Here is a 17,889-nt window from a genome sequence, read left to right as displayed (position 1 = left end):
AAATCGAATGATCGAGAACTCAATACATCAAAGAAAACAAAAAATCTAAAATTTAAAAATTCGACAAATTGAAAAATCATGGAACTGAAAAATTGAGAAATCCAAGCATCAAAAAATAATAAAATCGAAAAATGTAAAATTTAAAAAATCCAAAAATTGAGAAATAGAAGAAAAGAAAAATCCAAAATTTAAAAATTCGAAAAATTGAAAAATTAAAATATCGAAAAATTGAAGAATTGGGAAATCGAAACACCAAAAAATCAAAAAAAAAACAAAAATCTAAAATTCAAAAATCAAAAAATTGAACATTCGAAAAGCCAAAAAGTCGAAAAATCGAAACATCGGAATGTTCAAAAACTGAAACATCGAGAAATCAAAACATCAACAGTAGAGGAGTCAAAAAATCAAAAAATTAAGAAATCAAATTAGACCAAAATTGAAAAATCAAAAAGTTAATGATTGAAAAATTGAAACATTTTTAATGAAAAAAAAAATCGGTAAACCGAAAAATTGAAAAATCTAAAAATCGAGAAATTGAACAATCTAAAAATTAAACAATTTAAAAATCGAAGAATTGGAAAACCAAAAAATCTGAACCGAGAACTTGAAAAATCGAATAATCGAGAAATCAAAACATCAAGGAAAACAAAAAAATTAGCGGAAAATGTAGTACTTAAAAATTGAAAAATTAAAATACCTATCGAAAAATTGAAAAATTGAGAAATCGAAACATCAAAAAATGGAAAAATTGAAGAACCGAAACATTGCAAAATCCCAGAACTGAAATACTGAAAAACTGAAAAATGGAAGGAAAATTAAAAAATCGAAAAAGTGAAAAAATTCAAAACTGAAATCCTGAAAAACTGAAAAATGGAAAGAAAATTGAAGAATCGGAAAAGTGAAAAAATCCAAAACTGAAACATTGAAAAATTCAGAAATGGAAAAATTGAAAAATCACAATTGAAGAAAGAATTGAAAAATCGAGAAATAGAGAAATGGGAAAATCAAAAAATCAGTTAATCGAAAAATTGAGAAATCGAAAAATTTAGAAACGCCAAAAATTGAAAACTGAATAATAAAAAAAATTAAAAATCGTAACACTGAAACATCGGAAAATTGAGAAATCGAAAAATGAAGAAATTCGAAAAACCGAAAATATGAAGAATCGAGAAATCGAAGAATCGATAAATTGAAAAATCCCAACAGTAATATGTCGAAAAATTGAGAAATCGAAATCGGGCAAAACTGAAGTACCGTAAAGTTAATAAATTGAAAAACTGAAAATTTTTGAAAAAAAAATCGTATCAAAAACTAAAAATTCAAAAAATCGAGAAATTGAACAATCAAAAAGTCAAAACATTGAAATCCCAGTAAGTTGATAAATAGGAAAATTTAAAAAACAAAAATTTTCAAAATCCAAGAATTGAACAAAAAAAAATCTAAGCCTGAAAACTTAGAAAATCGAATGATCGAGAACTCAATACATCAAAAAAAAAACAAAAAATCTAAAATTTAAAAATTCGACAAATTGAAAAAGCATGGAACTGAAAAATTGAGAAATCCAAGCATCAAAAAATAGTAAAATCGAAAAATGTAAAATTTAAAAAATCCAAAAATCGAGAAATAGAAGAAAAGAAAAATCCAAAATTGAAAAATTCGAAAAATTGAAAAATTAAAATATCGAAAAATTGAAGAATTGGGAAATCGAAACACCAAAAAATAAAAAAAAAACAAAATTCTAAAATTCAAAAATCAAAAAATTGAACATTCGAAAAGCCAAAAAGTCGAAAAATCGAAACATCGGAATGTTCAAAAACTGAAACATCGAGAAATCAAAACATCAACAGTAGAGGAGCCAAAAAATCAAAAAATTAAGAAATCAAATTAGACCAAAATTGAAAAATCGAAAAGTTAATAATTGAAAAATTGAAATTTTTAGATTTTTGTATTTCGATTTTTCGACTTTCATTTTTTTCGATCTTTCAATACATATCTCGATTTAAGTTTTTCAGTTTTTCGATTCGAATTTTAATTTTTTTTTATTTTTCGATTGTCCGATTTCGTAGTTTTTCGAATTTAAATTTTCTTGACTTTTTGATTTCTCGAGATACCAATTTATGGACTTCTCGGTCTTCTACTTTTCAATTTCACAATTTCTCGATTTTTCAATTTTTAAATTGTTCGATTTTTCGATTCCTCGAGTTCTCAATTTTCCTATTTTTTCATGTTTTCGAATTTTAGATTTCAGGATTTTTTTCATTTTTGATTTCTCGATTTATCGACATTTCGGTTTTCTATTTTTCAATCTTCAGTTCTTAGATTTTTTGAAATTTTCAGTTTTGCGATTTATAGTTTTCTCATTTCTTTCTTTTATTTCGCGATTTTTCGATTTCTTGGATTTTAAAAATTTTGGATTAGGATTTTTTGAATTTTTGATTTCTCGAGACATCGATTCATTGAGTTTTCGGTTTCTCCGTTTTTCAAATATCAATTTTACGATTTCTGGATTTTCTATATTTCAGATTCTCAATTTGTTAATTTTTCGAAATTTTCGACTTTTCGAATTCTCAATTTTTTAGTTTTGTAGTTTTTTGGATTTCTCGATTCTTCTATTTTTTATTTCCCGGTTTTTCCATACCTGGAGTTCCCGATTGGATTTTTTGAATTTTCGATTCCTCGATTTTTCAATTTTTAGATCATTTTATTTTTGAGATTATTGAATTTTTCGATTTTTCAGTTTTTCGATTTTTTTTTTCAATTTTTCAATTTTTCGTTTTCTAGATTTTCAATTTTTTGATTTCACAGCTGTTCGTTTTGGGATTCATCGATTTTCGGTTTTTCAATTTTTTGAGTCTTCAATAGTTGGATATTTTAATTTTTCAATTTTTTAAATTGTAAATATTTCGATTTTTCAGTCCCTTGATTTTTCTGTTTCAATTTTATGAATTTATGAATTTTAGATTTTTCACATTTTTCCTCATTCTTTGGTTTTTTATTTCTCGGTTTTTCGATTGTTTAAATTTTAAAATATTTGATTTTTCGATTGTCCGATTTCGTAGTATTTCGAATTTTAGAATTTAAATATTCTTGACTTTTTGATTTCTCGAGATACCGATTTATCAACTTCTCGGTTTTCCACTTTTCAATTTCACAATTTCTCGATTTTTCAATTTTTAAATTGTTCGATTTCTCGACTTTTCGATTCCTCGAATTCTCGATTTTACGATTTTTTCAGGTTTTCGAATTTTAGATTTTAGGATTTTTTGAATTTTTGATTTCTCGAGGTATCCTTTTCTATCGACTTTTCGGTTTTCTCGATTTTTCAATACATATTTCGATTTAAATTTTTCAGTTTTTTGAATTTAGGATTTCTTGACTTTTTCAATTTTTAGATTTTTGAACTTTTGACTTTTCGATTTCTCAACTTTTCAGTTTTGCGATTTTTCGTTTCTTCGATTCTTAATTTCATATTGATCCGAAGAAAACGAGGGGGTGGGTGGGCGGGCCTAGTACCTGTTAAGATAAGACTGATTTTGGCAAATGAAATATCTTCGAACAAAAGAGAGGGCGGGTGGGCGGGGTTAGTACCTGCTAAGATAAGAATGATTTTAGCTAATGAGACACCTTCTAAGAAAACAGAGGATGAGTGGGCGGGGTTAGTAGCTGTCAAGATAAGACTGATTTTAGCAAATGAGATACCCTCTAAGAGAAGAGAGGGTGGGTGGGTGGGGCTAGTATTTGATAAGATAAAACTGATATTGCGAAATGGCATACCCTCGAAGAAAATAAAGGGTGGGTGGGCGGGGCCAATACTTGCCAAGATGAGACTTATTTTGGCAAATGACTTACCCTCCAAGAAAATAAAGGGTAAATGAGGGTATATCATTCGCCAAAATCAGTCTTATCTTGCCAACTATTGGCCCTGCCCACCGACCCGTTAGTTTTTCGAGAGTATGCCATTTGGCAATATAAGTTTTATGTTAGCAAATACTAGTCCCGCCCACCCACCCTTTCTTCTCTTAGAGGGTATCTGAGTTGCCAAAATCACTCTTATCTTGACAAGTACGAGCCCCACCCACCTGCCCTTTATTTTCTTAGAGGGCTAGAACTTCCTAAGATAAGACTGATTTTGGGAAATGAGATTGATTCCTCTTAGAAAATATAAGATTGTTTTAAATTTTCAAAAAAAAAAAAACGAGTCCCAATATTAACTCAAAAACAGGTCAGGTCATAATTTTCCAAAAATGGAACACCAAAGTCTCCCAAAATTTTTCATTCCGATTTTTAATTTCCTTATTATTGTTCCATTTTTTGGTGTTCCAACTTTTTAATTTTTCGTATTTTCAGTTTTAGATTTTTCAGTTTATCGATTTTTCAGTTTTTTGTTTCTTGAATTTTGATTCACAGTTTTTCTAGTTTTCATTTTAAGTACGTAATAATAATTACAATTTTTAAAATGTTTTACTTTTTCAATTTTACGATTTTAGAATTTTTTCATTTTTCAGTTATTGGATTTTAAAACTTTTTCTGTTTTTAGTTTTCAGTAGTAAAAATTAAACAATTTAAAAATCGAAGAATTGGAAAACCAAAAAATCTGAACCGAGAACTTGAAAAATCGAATAATCGAGAAATCAAAACATCAAGGAAAACAAAAAAATTAACGGAAAATGTAGAACTTAAAAATTGAAAAATTAAAATACCTATCGAAAAATTGAAAAACCGAGAAATCGAAACATCAAAAAATGGAAAAATTGAAGAACCGAAACATTGCAAAATCCCAGAACTGAAATACTGAAAAACTGAAAAATAGAAGGAAAATTGAAAAATCGAAAAAGTGAAAAAATTCAAAACTGAAAAATGGAAAGAAAACTGAAGAATCGGAAAAGTGAAAAAATCCAAAACTGAAACATTGAAACATTCAGAAATGGAAAAATTGAAAAATCACAATTGAAGAAAGAATTGAAAAATCGAGAAATAGAGAAATGGGAAAATCAAAAAATCAGTTAATCGAAAAATTGAGAAATCGAAAAATTTAAAAACGTCAAAAATTGAAAACTGAAGAATAAAAAAAATTAAAAATCGTAACACTGAAACATCGGAAAATTGAGAAATCGAAAAATGAAGAAATTCGAGAAACCGAAAATATGAAGAATCGAGAAATCGAAGAATCGATAAATTGAAAAATCCCAACAGTAATATGTCGAAAAATTGAGAAATCGAAATCGGGCAAAACTGAACTACCGTAAAGTTAATAAATTGAAAAACTGAAAATTTTTGAAAAAAAAATCGTATCAAAAACCAAAAATTCAAAAAATCGAGAAATTGAACAATCAAAAAGTCAAAACATTGAAATCCCAGTAAGTTGATAAACAGGAAAATTTAAAAAACAAAAATTTTAAAAATCCAAGAATTGAACAAAAAAAAATCTAAGCCTGAAAAGTCAGAAAATCGAATGATCGAGAACTCAATACATCAAAGAAAACAAAAAATCTAAAATTTAAAAATTCGACAAATTGAAAAATCATGGAACTGAAAAATCGTGAGAAATCTAAAAACCTAAAACTTTAAAAACTGAAAAATTAAAATATCGAAAAATTTAAAAACCGAGAAAACACAATATCAAAAATTTGAAAAATTGAAGAAACGAAATATTGCAAAATTCCAAAGCTGAAATATTGAAAAACCTAAAAATGGAAGGAAAATTAAAGAATCAAAACAGTGAAAAAATCGCAAACTGAAACATTGAAAAATTGAGAAATGGAGAAACGGGAAAATCAAAAAAATCGGTCTAAAGAGTTTAGACAGTACTTCCCTCGCTATCGGAAACGTGACGACTGCATGCCTATTATGTTTTTTTTCCACATTAGATTTCAAAGCATTCGGTTTTGTAGTTCCTGATTAAATCAATAAAATAAATTTGCGCATTCATTAAATTTTTTGAGTCACCCTGTATATCCGAATCCAAAAAATATGAATGGAATGATAAATTACAAAAAGAGACTCATCATATTTTGTACATTTTAAATAAGATTATTCGGCAAACTTTAGAGCTGACGTCATCAATTTTTTGGAGGGGATAAGTAAATATATTGTGATTAAAACGGTCCTGGTTTAATAACAAAAAAATATTGTTCGCCTATGCAACAAGCTCGTCTTAGACAAAGTATTCGTAAAAAAAATATGTCGTAAAAAAATGTACGTATGCTGCTCCCGATTGCGATTATGGTTTAAATATTTGTTAGATAATCCTGACAATAGCGAAAACTGTGGAGTCTCTGTTGTACAATATATTTAGAGGTAATAGTCATACATACTATGGACAGCAAAGTGAGGAAAAAGCTGTCAAGTGTTTTGAAATAAATAAAAATATAAAAACTGAACGGTGTGTCTTTATTTCAAAACAATTTCCTTACTTGGCTGCTAGTCCAGATATTCTAGAGGATAGGAGTGCATTAGTCGAAATTAAATGCCCTTCAAAATCGCAAGATTTGTCTCCCGAAGAAGCGGTTAGAAAAAAAATAATCAAATTTTGTACATTGACAGACAGAGAATTGAAAGTAAAAAAAAATCATGATAACCACTTTCAAGCCCAGGGACAAATGCTTGTTACGGGTATTTCACAAGTTTATTTTGTTGTGTGGACACCCAAAGGAATTAAATATAGAAAAAAAAACGAAGAAATATGTAACAAGATGGCAGATAAACTTGGCAGATTTTACTTTGGCGCATTATTGCCCGAAATAATTGATTTAAGAAGAAAGAGGAACCTGCCTTTGCGAGAGATTTTTTTTAAATAAATAAAATTTGCTTCTATTTTTTTATGTACTTTAATGATTTATTAGGAGTACATTTTTCATCACCAAGACTTGCATTTTTTTATTATAAATATATTTTGAAAATGATCTCTCGGCAAATGAAAACATATACGAGCACTTCTTTCGAGTAAACAATGAAGGGAGAAGTTACTGGGCGTAGGGCTTTTTTAAAACACCTCCTTTCTGGGATAAGTAGTATATACACTTAGCTACTTATACGTGTTAAGCAAAAGCTGTATTTTATATATTTTTTATTATTATTATAAATATGTTTATTAGTTTTATTAATTAACAAAGCAAAATATATATTAACAATAATATTACAATGAATTTTTAGTAATCATGTGTATTGAATTCAGGATCCTGAGTGGAGTAAAAATATTATAGTTCCCCAGTTTTAATTCGGTTTTATGGTAGTACCTCATTGCGTAAAAGTTAATTTCCTTAACAATAGATTACTACGGCCGGTCCTGGCGGCTTGTTATAAAACTGAGTTCCTTGCCATAAATTAGAAAAATCAGTCGAGAACTCTAACAATCAGCTTATGGTAAAGCAGGCGATAAGGGTTTTACCTGAAAGTCGCTTCCGTAAATTTTAGTGGCGCTCCTATCGGCAAAGCACTGAACTAACTGCTCAAATTCTGTCGAATTGATACCCATTTTTTTCAATAATTGTTAGTTTTTGTTAAAAACTCTGCTAACCAATAGATCATTAATTTTCCTCTGATATTCCTGTTAAAATTATTCGACGTATTTTGCATTAATTTGTGGTATATTTTGATTTTAATAAACACATTATTATTTAAACAAATTGTACCACTAACAAACATTTAATGACTCTGCGCCCTGTAAAAAGTGATGTTTTATCCATGTGCGAATTTTCAAGCGATTCTATGATGGTTATGACTCAAAAAACTTGAAAAGAAAACATACATTGGTGCTTTTTGTACGTTATTTCTCAGCCATATTTTTTTAGTTGATTGAACTGGTCTCTGCGCTCTAGAATATGAAAAAAGCTGCACTTTTGATGTATGATACATCTACATTAATATCATTTTTTCATACAAAAAACCAAAAAAATGTTATACCTCGTCTAGCGAGTCCCCTTAAGTAACGACTAACTTTGACGTGTTGACTTATCCAGGAGACGACCACAACCACCACCAACAACAACAACAATAACAACAACAACAACAACAACGTGAACTTTTCGCAAACGAATAGTAGTACGACGAATTCGACGTCAGGAGTGAGTCAGCCAATAGGCAACGAAATTCAGGACTTGATAATGCACCACCAGAACCATTCGGCGTCGACGGCCGCCACGAACCTGTCGGCTATTAACTCGAATTATCACCACTTCGGCGACCCCACCGATTTTCACCATCATAATCATGCACACAATATACATAATCAGATTTTGGCTTCGGGGCACAACCAGAGGTCTGCCACTCAGCATCATAATAATAATATTGTTAATCACCACATGTTGGCAAGAACTAATCACTCCACAGCCACTTCAACTGCCGCCGCCGTCGCCGCCGCGATGATGCTCGATCCGAGGTTCCACCACAACACTTCCGTAAGTAAATCTGACCCGTTGATGACACAAATCTGAAAAAATGTGAGCTGTAATAAAAGATATAGGGTTCAATGACTGAATAAATCATTGTGTGGAGTTCCGCGCCTATAAATAATGCTCAAACATTTATTCCTCAAATATTTAACTTTGGCTTAATGGACCTGTAACAAAGTACAAGTCACTAGAAACAACCTCGCTAGTTAAAAGTGACGTTCAGAATTTGTTACGCGTCACACCTACTTTTTTCGCACCTGTCGTTAGTTAGTTTTGGATTGAGATGTTTTTTTTTTTTTGGGTTGAAGGTGCCCTACCACCCCACTACGACCCCGGTTTCGATGGCCATGGCGGCCGTTCAGTCCTCGCAGCAAATCCAAGCCTCCGGACAGCACTCCGAGTATCCGCCATCTCTGCAGAACTGCATGACTCTCTTCTAGTCTGAATACTTGTGATTCCTATTTTGTTATCTAGTTTTTAATTGTATTACTCGGTATTTGTTGATCTCAATGTTGTACGTTTCTGTTGATTTACTAGCATGTTATGTTCATGTTTTGTTCTCATAGGTTTTATATTATTATTATCTTCGCACGAAAAGTAATAAACAGTAATGTGTATCGTAGAGTTGCGTTTTTTACCTCGTCACACTGTCATTCACACATCTAATGCCAATAAGAAAAATGATCCGAGTAAAAATAGACGCAAACTTAGAAATAGAAAGAAATTCGTATAAATAGTTGGAAGCAGCGGCGACACGTAGGTTTTAGTTTTGGGCAAGAAACTAGTTTCTAGGCGAGAAGGACTGAATTTCAAGAAGGTTTGTATTGTTTTTTATAAAATAAAAAAATCAATTCTTGGGAAGTTTTTTTTAATGCATTTTTTTAACATTTCACCCCATTTTTAAGGTTATTTTGCATTAATCGTGTTTGTCCGTCTGTCTGTCTGTTCGTCTGTCCGCATTTTTATTAAACAAATACTAGCCGAAACTACTGGACCGATTGTATATTATAAAAAACAAAGAAATAATGATTTTAAGCTCCACCCTCTTGACTCACGATGAATAAAGAAAGTCATCACGATCGAGACAGGGTGGGTGGGCGGGGCTTAATCTTTGTTTTTTTTTTAATAATATATAGTTTTCCTTCAACAGGATAGTTAACATGTTTTTAGTTTCTTGTTGGAAAAAAAGACTTCATATATTAAGAAAAAATGGACAAAATATAAGCCCCGCCCACCCACCCCTTCTCGATTGTGATGAATTTTTTATTCATCGTGAGCTGAAGGGTGGACTTCAGTTGCTAAATTCTCATTTTTCTACAAGAAATTACCATATGAAATATGTTTTTAAAAGGGTCAAAATTTGTAGAGATATTTTGATGTCACAATTAAACTCCGCCCCTCGGTCTGATTAGGAATGAAAAACTTATCACAAGTCAGATCGGGGCTGGTGGGTGGGGCTTAATCTTTGTTTTTTTCTTTTTTTTTTAATATATAGAGTTTTCTTTCAACAACAAGGTAACATATTTTCAGTTTCTTGTTCGAAAAAAAAAGACTTCATATATTAAGAAAAAATGGATCAAATATAAGCCCCGCCCACCCACCCCTTCTCGATTGTGATGAATTTTTTATTCATCGTGAGCTAAAGGGTGGAGTTTAGTTACTAAATCCTCATTTCTCTACAAGAAATTACCCTATGAAATATGTTTTTAAACGGGTAGAATTTTGAAGAGAAATTTTCATGTCACAATTAAATCCGCCCCTCGTCCTGACTAGGAATAAAAAACTCATCACAATTGAGATCGGGGCGGGTGGGTGGGGCTTAATCTTTGTTTTTTTTTTCTTTCACGTAGAATAACTTCTACTTTCTCGTTTTTCTCGAAAACTGAAGAAATGAAAAAAATAAATAAAAATTCAAAATTCTTGAAATTTCCAATCTAAAAACTGCAAAATTTTTTTTAATGGATTTTTTAACATTTCACCCCATTTTTAAGGTTATTTTGCATTTATCGTGTTTGTCCGTCTGTCTGTCTGTTCGTCTGTCCGCATTTTTATTAAACAAATACTCTCCGAAACTACTGGACCGATTGTATATTACAAAGAATAAAGAAATAATGATTTTAAGCTCCACCCTCTTGACTCACGATGAATAAAGAAAGTCATCACGATCGAGACAGGGTGGGTGGGCGGGGCTTATATTTTGCCTTATATATGGATTCTGTAATTACGCTCCATCCCTTAGTCCGACAATGAATGGGAAATTCATCACGATTGAGATCCAGACGCATGGGTGGGGCTTATATTTTGTTTTTTTCTTTTTTTTTTAAATAACGCATAATTTTTTCCGAGCAACACCACCACTGAAGAACATGTTTCACAGGGTAATTCTTGTAGAAAAATACGGTTTTTGCAGTTAAGCTCCGCCCCCTTTGACTAACGACGAACAAAAAAAATGCGTCACAATTGAGATAGGGTGGGTGGGTGGGGCTTATGTTTTGCATTTTTTCTTCTTCTTAATATATATTGTTTTTCTTCCATAACAAGAAACTGAAAACATGCTTCAAATGGTAAATTTTATCCCATACATTTCTCTACAAATTTACCCTTTTAAACATATTTTCAGTCTCTTGTCGTGAAAACAAAAGGATGTGCATATATTAAGAAAAACAAACGCAAAATATAAACCCCGCCCACCCACCCGCATTTCAATCGTGCTAATGTTTTTATTCGTTGTGAGTCGAAGGGCGGAGTTTATTGCAAAATGCTTATTTCTCGTCAAGAAACTATTATGTGAAACATGTTTTTAAATGTTGTTAAAATAAACTATATATGTTAAGAAAAACAATCCAAAAAATAAGCCCCACCCACCCACCCGCGTCTCAATTGTGATGAATTTTTCATTCGTTGTCAGACCGAGGGGCGGAGCTTAATTGTAAAATCGATGTTTCCCGACAAAAATTTACCATATTAAACGTTTTAAATATATTGTACTGAAAAGGCAAAATTGCTGATGTACTCGTTGTAAATATTTCTCTTATTGATCTCAAGCTGTAGAAGTTTTTTGCGGCTTCAATTTCTCGAGTTTTTATCTTTTCAATTTTTGCAATTTTTTGACTTGGAATTTTTGACTTTTCGATTTCTCGGTTTTAAAATGTTTGCAATTTTTCGACTTGGAATTTTTGACTTTTCGATTTTTCGTTTTTTTTTCTTTTCAATTTTTCGAGTACGAATTTTTTACTTTTCGATGTCTTATTTTTTTCCCATTTTTCAATACATACATATTTCGATTCTTCAATTTTTCGGTTTTTAATTTTAGAATTTTTAATTTTTAACTTTTCGATTTTTCGGTTTTGGCCTATTTCGATTTCTCAACCTTCTGATGTTTCGATTTTCCAATTTTTCTTTTTCAGCTTTTCAGTATTTCAATTCCCCAAATTTTCCTCATTTCAGTTTTGAAATTTTTCAGATTCACAATTTTTCAGTTTTTCGATTCATCAATTTTTCAATTTTTTCGATTTTTAGATTTCTCGGTTTTGCAGTTTTTCGATTCTTCAGTTTTTCTTCCATTTTTAAATTCTCGATTTTTCGGTTTTTTGATTTGTGGATTTATCAAGATTTTGACGTTTCGATTTTCTAATTGTTCAATTTCCCGATTTTTCAATTTTCAACTTCGATTTTTCGGCTTGGCCTTTTTCGATTTCTCAAACTTCTGATTTTATCGATTTTTCGGCATTTCCATTTTCCAATTTTTCTGTTTCAGCTTTTCAGTTTTTCAATCCCCTAATTTTCCTCATTTCAGTTTGGAAAATTTTCAGATTCCCGATTTTTCAGTTTTTTGATTCTTTAGGTTTCTGATTTTTCAATTTTTGCGATTTTTCGACTTCGAATTTTTGATTTTTTATTTTCTCGAGTTTTTTGTTTTTCAGTTTCGCCATTTTTCGATGTTTCAGGTTTGGGATTTTTCGACTTGAAATTTTTGACTTTTCGATTTTTCGATTTTTTTACTTCTGAATTTTTCAATTTCTGCAATTTTTCGACAACGATTTTTTTATTTTTCGATTTCTCAATTTTTTCCCCATTTTTCAATGCATACATATTTCGATTTTTGAATTTTTCAATTTCTAAATTTTAGAATTTTTAATTTTTAGTTTTTCGATTTTTCGGTTTTGGCTTATTTCGATATCTCAACCTTCTGATGTTTCGATTTTTCGGCATTTCAATTTTCCAATTTTTCTCTTTCAACTTTTTAGTTTTTCAATTCCCCAAATTTTCCTCATTTCAGTTTTGAAATTTTTCAGATTCACAATTTTTCAATTTTTCGATTCATCAATTTTTCAATTTTTTCGATTTTTAGATTTCTCGGGTTTTGAGTTTTTCGATTCTTCAGTTTTTCTTCCATTTTTTAAATTCTCTATATTTCGGTTTTTTGATTTGTGGATTTATCAAGATTTTGACGTTTCGATTTTCTAATTCTTCAATTTTCAACTTCGATTTTTCGGCTTTGGCATTTTTCGATTTCTCAATCTTCTGGTTTTATCGATTTTTCGGCATTTCCATTTTCCAATTTTTGTGTTTCAGCTTTTCAGTTTTTCAATCCCCTAATTTTCCTCATTTCAGTTTGGAAAAGTTTCAGATTCCCGATTTTTCAGTTTTTTGATTCTTTAGGTTTCTGATTTTTCAATTTTTGCGATTTTTCGACTTCGAAGTTTTGATTTTTTATTTTCTCGAGTTTTCTGTTTTTGAGTTTCTCCATTTTTCTGTTTCAGGTTTGGGATTTTTCAGTTTTTTGTTTCTTCAACTTTTTTCCATTTTTCAATATTTCCAATTGTCAGTTTTGGAGTTTTTCAATATTTCGATTTAATTTTTCGATCACCGGATTTTTTATCTTTTCGATTTTTGCAATTTTTTGACTTGGGATTTTTGGCTTTTCGATTTCTCGATTTTTATCTTTTCGGTTTTAAAATTTTTCGCAATTTTTCGACTTGGAATTTTTGACTTTTCGATTTTTCGATTTTTTTACTTTTCAATTTCTGCAATTTTTCGACTACGAATTTTTTATTTTTCGATTTCTCAATTTTTTCCCATTTTTCAATGCATACATATTTCGATTTTTGAATTTTTCGACTTGGAATTTTTAACTTTTCGATTTTTCGGTTTTGGCCTATTTCGATTTCTCAACCTTCCGATGTTTCGATTTTTCGGCATTTCAATTTTCCAATTTTTCTCTTTCAGCTTTTCAGTTTTTCAATTCCCCAAATTTTCCTCATTTCAGTTTTGAAATTTTTGAGATTCACAATTTTTCAGTTTTTCGATTCATCAATTTTTCAATTTTTTCGATTTTTAGATTTCTCGGTTTTTGAGTTTTTCGATTCTTCAGTTTTTCTTCCATTTTTTAAATTCTCGATTTTTCAGTTTTTTGATTTGTGGATTTATCAAGATTTTGACGTTTCGATTTTCTAATTGTTCAATTTCCCGATTTTTCAATTTTTCAATTTTCAACTTCGATTATTCGGCTTTGGCCTTTTTCGATTTTTCACTCTTCTGATGTTTCGATTTTTCGGCATTTCCATTTTCCAATTTTTTTGTTTCAGCTTTTCAGTTTTTCAATCCCCTAATTTTCCTCATTTCAGTTTGGAAAATTTTCAGATTCCCGATTTTTCAGTTTTTTGATTCTTTAGGTTTCTGATTTTTCAATTTTTTGTTTCTTCAACTTTTTTCCATTTTTCAATATTTCCAATTGTCAGTTTTGGAGTTTTTCAATATTTCGATTTAATTTTTCGATCTCCGGATTTTTTATCTTTTCGATTTTTGCAATTTTTTGACTTGGGATTTTTGGATTTTCGATTTCTCGATTTTTATCTTTTCGGTTTTAAAATTGTTTGCAATTTTTCGACTTGGAATTTTTGACTTTTCGATTTTTCGATTTTTTTACTTTTCAATTTTTCAATTTTTGCAATTTTTCGACTACGAATTTTTTATTTTTCGATTTCGCAATTTTTTTCCCATTTTTCAATGCATACATATTTCGATTTTTCAATTTTTCAATTTCTAAATTTTAGAATTTTTAATTTTCAACTTTTCGATTTTTCGGTTTTGGCTTATTTCGATTTCTCAACCTTCTGATGTTTCGATTTTTCGGTATTTTAATTTTCCAATTTTTCTCTTTCAGCTTTTCAGTTTTTTAATTCCCCAAATTTTCCTCATTTCAGTTTTGAAATTTTTCAGACTCACAATTTTTCAGTTTTTCGATTCATCAATTTTTCAATTTTTTTTATTTTTAGATTTCTCGGTTTTTGAGTTTTTCGATTCTTCAGTTTTTCTTCCATTTTTTAAATTCTCGATTTTTCAGTTTTTTGATTTGTGGCTTTATCAAGATTTTGACGTTTCGATTTTCTAATTGTTCAATTTCCCGATTTTGCAATTTTTCAATTTTCAACTTCGATTTTTCGGCTTTAGCCTTTTTCGATTTCTCACTCTTCTGATGTTTCGACTTTTCAATTTTTGCGATTTTTCGACTTGGAATTTTTGATTTTTTATTTTCTCGAGTTTTCTGTTTTTCAGTTTCGCCATTTTTCGATGTTTCAGGTTTGGGATTTTTCAGTTTTTTGTTTCTTCAACTTTTTTCCATTTTTCAATATTTCCAATTGTCAGTTTTGGACTTTTTCAATATTTCGATTTGATTTTTCGATTTCCGGATTTTTTATCTTTTCGATTTTTGCAATTTTTTGACTTGGGATTTTTGGCTTTTCGATTTCTCGATTTTTTATTTTTTCGGTTTTAAAATTTTTTGCAATTTTTCGACTTGGAATTTTTGACTTTTCGATTTTTCGATATTTTTACTTTTCAATTTTTCAATTTCTGCAATTTTTCGACTACGAATTTTTTATTTTTCGATTTATCAATTTTTCCCCATTTTTCAATGCATACATATTTCGATTTTTCAATTTTTCGATTTCTAAATTTTAGAATTTTTAATTTTTAGCTTTTCGATTTTTCGGTTTTGGCTTATTTCGATTTCTCAACCTTCTGATGTTTCGATTTTTCGGCATTTCCATTTTCCAATTTTTCTCTTTCAGATTTTCAGTTTTTCAATTCCCCAAATTTTCCTCATTTCAGTTTTGATATTTTTCAGATTCACACTTTTTGAGTTTTTCGATTCATCAATTTTTCAATATTTTCGATTTTTAGATTTCTCGGTTTTTGAGTTTTTCGATTCTTCAGTTTTTCTTCCATTTTTTAAATTCTCGATTTTTCAGCTTTTTGATTTGTGGATTTATCAAGATTTTGACGTTTCGATTTTCTAATTGTTCAATTTCCCGATTTTTCAATTTTCAACTTCGCTTTTTCGGCTTTGGCCTTTTTCGATTTCTCAATCTTCTGATTTTTCGATTTTTCGGCATTTCCATTTTCCAATTTTTCTGTTTCAGCTTTTCAGTTTTTCAATCCCCTAATTTTCCTCATTTCAGTTTGGAAAATTTTCAGATTCCCGATTTTTCAGTTTTTTGATTCTTTAGGTTTCTGATTTTTCAATTTTTGCGATTTTTCGACTTCGAATTTTTGATTTTTTATTTTCTCGAGTTTTCTGTTTTTCAGTTTCTCCATTTTTCGATGTTTCAGGTTTGGGATTTTTCAGTTTTTTGTTTCTTCAACTTTTTTCCATTTTTCAATATTTCCAATTGTCAGTTTTGGAGTTTTTCAATATTTCGATTTAATTTTTCGATCTCCCGATTTTTTATCTTTTCGATTTTTGCAATTTTTTGACTTGGGATTTTTGGCTTCTCGATTTCTAGATTTTTTATCTTTTCGGTTTTACAATTTTTTGCAATTTTGCGACTTGCAATTTTTGACTTTTCGATTTTTCGATTTTTTTACTTTTCGATTTTTCAATTTTTCAATTTCTAAATTTTAGAATTTTTAATTTTTAACTTTTCGATTTTTCGGTTTTGGCTTATTTCGATTTCTCAACCTTCTGATGTTTCGATTTTTCGGTATTTTAATTTTCCAATTTTTCTCTTTCAACTTTTCAGTTTTTCGGTTCCCCAAATTTTCCTCAGTTCGGCCTTGGAATTTTTCAGATTATCTATTTTTCAGTTTTTCCTTATGAAATTTTCGACCATCTTTGAAAATTACCTGAATAGATTTTTTTGATGCCCAGAATTTAATTTAGGCTTCATTTCTTGGAAAAATTCAACCACTTTTCCATAATAATTCATTTGAAATTTTGTGTGTTTTTAGGATCAAGAAAAAAACTTTCAAACCGATTTTGAATTTTTAGACAGTTTTTTCAAAAACTTAAGTTTTCCTTGTGAAATCTTCTTTCGATCACCTACGAAAATTACCTGGAGATTTTTTGTTTTCATTCTATGAATTTTTCGGTTTTTTAATTTCTCGATTTTGCTATTCTTGATTTGCAATTTTCGGTTTTTTATTATCACATTTTTAGTTTTTCAAGTTTTTTTTCGAGTATGTAATTTTTTTATTTTCCAGTTCTTTCAATTCTTTTCCCTATTAAGTTTTAAATTTTTTCAATTTCCGCTTTTTCGATTATTCCGTTTTTATTTTCAAGTTCTAGTATGTGTTTAATCAATGCTTCATACTATAAATTGTGGAAAAATGATGAAAATTTTCTAGAAAATGAAAAGGAAACAAATTATGTATTTACACTAAACATGCAGATCTTGGGAAAAAATTCAAAATTGATGACAATATTCTGCAATTTAATCAAAATTTATTCGTTTAGCCCCTCCCAAAAATTGATGACGTCATCTCAAAATTTTGTCTATCTAAATAATGCAAAATATTATGACTATACTTCATAATTTTTATATGGGTGACTCAATGGGGCTATGAAGCTTCCTGATTTTTTTTTGATTTTTTAAATGATGCTACCTGCAGAAAAATGACATCGTGTGCTTTATCGGTGTCTCAAACTTCAACGGTTGACTTTTCTGGGTCAAAAAAAATCTGTCATTATCAGAAAACTCCAAGGAATCGAATGGTACAAACAAAAAGACGATATCTTGAACCGTTTCGAAATGATAAATTCGTAAACTCCAAAAATATTTTTTTTGATATATAAAAAATGTTCAGATTATAGGCATAAGCAATTAAAAGAATATTATTTTTGGGAAAATATGTTTGACGAGCGAGTTGACAGTAACTGTTTTTTGACTTTGGTACTATATAATTCTTTAGATTATTGTGGACTCCACCTTGGACTGGTTTTATACATATGTTAAGAAAGAAAACCTAAAAAGTAAGCCCCACCCACCCGCCCGAATCTCAATTATGATGAATTTTTCATTCGTTGTCAGACCGAGGGGCGGAGCTTAATTGTAAAATCGATGTTTCCCGACAAAAATTTATGATTTTAAACATTTGTTACCTAAATAAAGAAAAAGGGCAAAATTGAATACATAATTACAAACATTTTCAAATTCACTTTTTTTAGACAATAACATTTTTTTTAATTAATAATTTAGCTTCTCAGGGACACTAACGA

General features: G+C 29.7%; 1 protein-coding gene across 2 annotated transcripts in view; it reads left to right on the top strand.

Annotated features, from left to right (window-relative positions):
- LOC135136744 (zinc finger protein 300-like) overlaps positions 1-9,012 on the top strand; it is a 29,553-nt gene extending 20,541 nt beyond the window's left edge. For both annotated transcript variants that reach the window (XM_064066197.1, XM_064066196.1), the window contains exons 7-8: positions 7,959-8,396; positions 8,699-9,012. In XM_064066197.1, coding sequence (XP_063922267.1) covers positions 7,959-8,396; positions 8,699-8,830 — 570 coding nt within the window. In that variant the 3' untranslated portion in view covers positions 8,831-9,012. The remainder of the gene's footprint in view (positions 1-7,958; positions 8,397-8,698) is intronic.
- Positions 9,013-17,889: the final 8,877 nt, after the last annotated feature.

Source organism: Zophobas morio, unplaced genomic scaffold (assembly GCF_036711695.1).
Source record: "Zophobas morio isolate AGI-343-1 ecotype UQ-CSIRO unplaced genomic scaffold, CSIRO_AGI_Zmor_V1 ptg000026l, whole genome shotgun sequence".
NCBI classification, from domain to species: domain Eukaryota; kingdom Metazoa; phylum Arthropoda; class Insecta; order Coleoptera; family Tenebrionidae; genus Zophobas; species Zophobas morio.
Note: the sequence above shows the minus strand (reverse complement) of the source record. Positions and strands in the feature narration are given on the sequence as shown.